Below are 1,580 nucleotides of genomic sequence, written 5' to 3' on the forward strand. Positions count from 1 at the left end.
TGTTTATCCTGTATTTGATTGTGTTTATTTGCAGTTAGTTACACGAATTCAGATATGTGATGAAATCGGATAGGAATGAACGGGTTTAAAAGTTTTTAAGAGTTTAAGAGTTTTAAGAGTTTAAGAGTTTTTAAGAGTTTTAGTCAAATGCTTTATAATATAGTATAGATGAGTCAAGAAGGGAAGCATAATTGTATTAATTTTATAAGGTTGTTTTCGAATTTTTGTAGTCTTAAGTTCCGCCTTATAAAAATATGACTTATAAAAGGGTAAAACAATTTTTGGTTTTGTATGGAACTGTTTGACAGTTGCTGAATGATTTGGTGCAAAATAATTAAATGATCAGAATGATTAAGAGCATTTGGATCCAAACTCGGAGTAGAAGAGGTTTTCCATTACACCCCCTCAGAATTAACTAGTGCGCCACAACTCAAGTGGTTAATCTCTAATCGATTTTAACCAGCTGATAATTTGGTTTTCTTGACAATCTAATTTCATTCATAATTAAAAGAAACCGAACTATTTAACCGAACATAACAAACATAATCAAAGGATTTTGAATACAGATCAGTTAGGCTTTTCTATTTTATTTTGTAATAAAGATGGTGATTTATGATAAGTGTATCATGAATAGCAATTGTTGCAGTTAAGAAGTAGATGGGAGGACTGCTGTAGGTTTGTAATCGATGATGATGACTTTATCCAGGTGAGCAAGAAAATCATCGGCAAACTCGACATGGGCTGGGTGAGATATATAAGTTGCAATGCCTTCTGTTGTTTCGAAGCTTGACTCGAACACATGGGTGAACCCTTGGTGCAGGTTCTCAATGCTCACATCTTTTCCCCTGTAGATACACATCAGATTTTCCAAATTATTCATCAAGTTATCACCTGTTTCAGGAAGAATTAAACTGTTTCTGCTACTACAAAACTGAAGATCAACATATCCGGATTACAGGCGGAGCCCAGTTTCTAGGGGTTCAAACCTCACCAATGATAAGGAACGCGTGTGCATGAGTATTAAAGAAAAGACTTTCCAAACAAACAATTGAATGCAAGAAGAGATGAACACGGAGAAACTGCAAGTTTACAGCTTTTTTTTTTTTTTTATTAACCTGGATATCCAACCCGCTGTGCGAGCCGACTAATCCCAGGGCGACCACCTGCTTTGCAGATAGCCCGGAGTCACCGCATTTGAACCTCCATGGCCACAAGGGGATTTTTATTCCTCCTTGGATTTGAACCTGGGACCTCCAGGTACTTTTGACCTTTGGAGCCAAGCTCAAACCAATCAGGCACCACCCTTGTGATTAAGTTTACAGCTTTATGACCAGAGTATCTAGGATTTGAATCAAGAAGACGGTCTTCTTGCAACCATGGGTCCGAGCCAGCTTATTTGCACCTAGACTAATCATGCAAACCCTCCAATGGCCCCAAGGTGACTTGAACCGGTGACTGTCTTACCAATTGAGCTACCCCTTAGACTTAAGCCGATTAGCCTTGTTCATCATTATTGCCCTTTACTTGAAAATTAAGTAAAACGCGTTAACGAGCAAAGACCCGCCTTCCTTGAAAATTAA

At 37.9% G+C, this 1,580-nt stretch overlaps 1 protein-coding gene across 1 annotated transcript in view; it reads right to left on the bottom strand.

The window, feature by feature from the left end:
- Positions 1 to 480: 480 nt before the first annotated feature.
- LOC112523149 (stress-response A/B barrel domain-containing protein HS1) overlaps positions 481 to 1,580 on the bottom strand; it is a 2,771-nt gene continuing 1,671 nt past the window's right edge. Inside the window, exon 2 of the mRNA XM_025132624.1 lies at positions 481 to 845. Coding sequence (XP_024988392.1) covers positions 647 to 845 — 199 coding nt within the window. The 3' untranslated portion in view covers positions 481 to 646. The remainder of the gene's footprint in view (positions 846 to 1,580) is intronic.

This window comes from Cynara cardunculus, assembly GCF_001531365.2.
Source record: "Cynara cardunculus var. scolymus isolate 2C chromosome LG 12, CcrdV1, whole genome shotgun sequence".
NCBI lineage: Eukaryota > Viridiplantae > Streptophyta > Magnoliopsida > Asterales > Asteraceae > Cynara > Cynara cardunculus.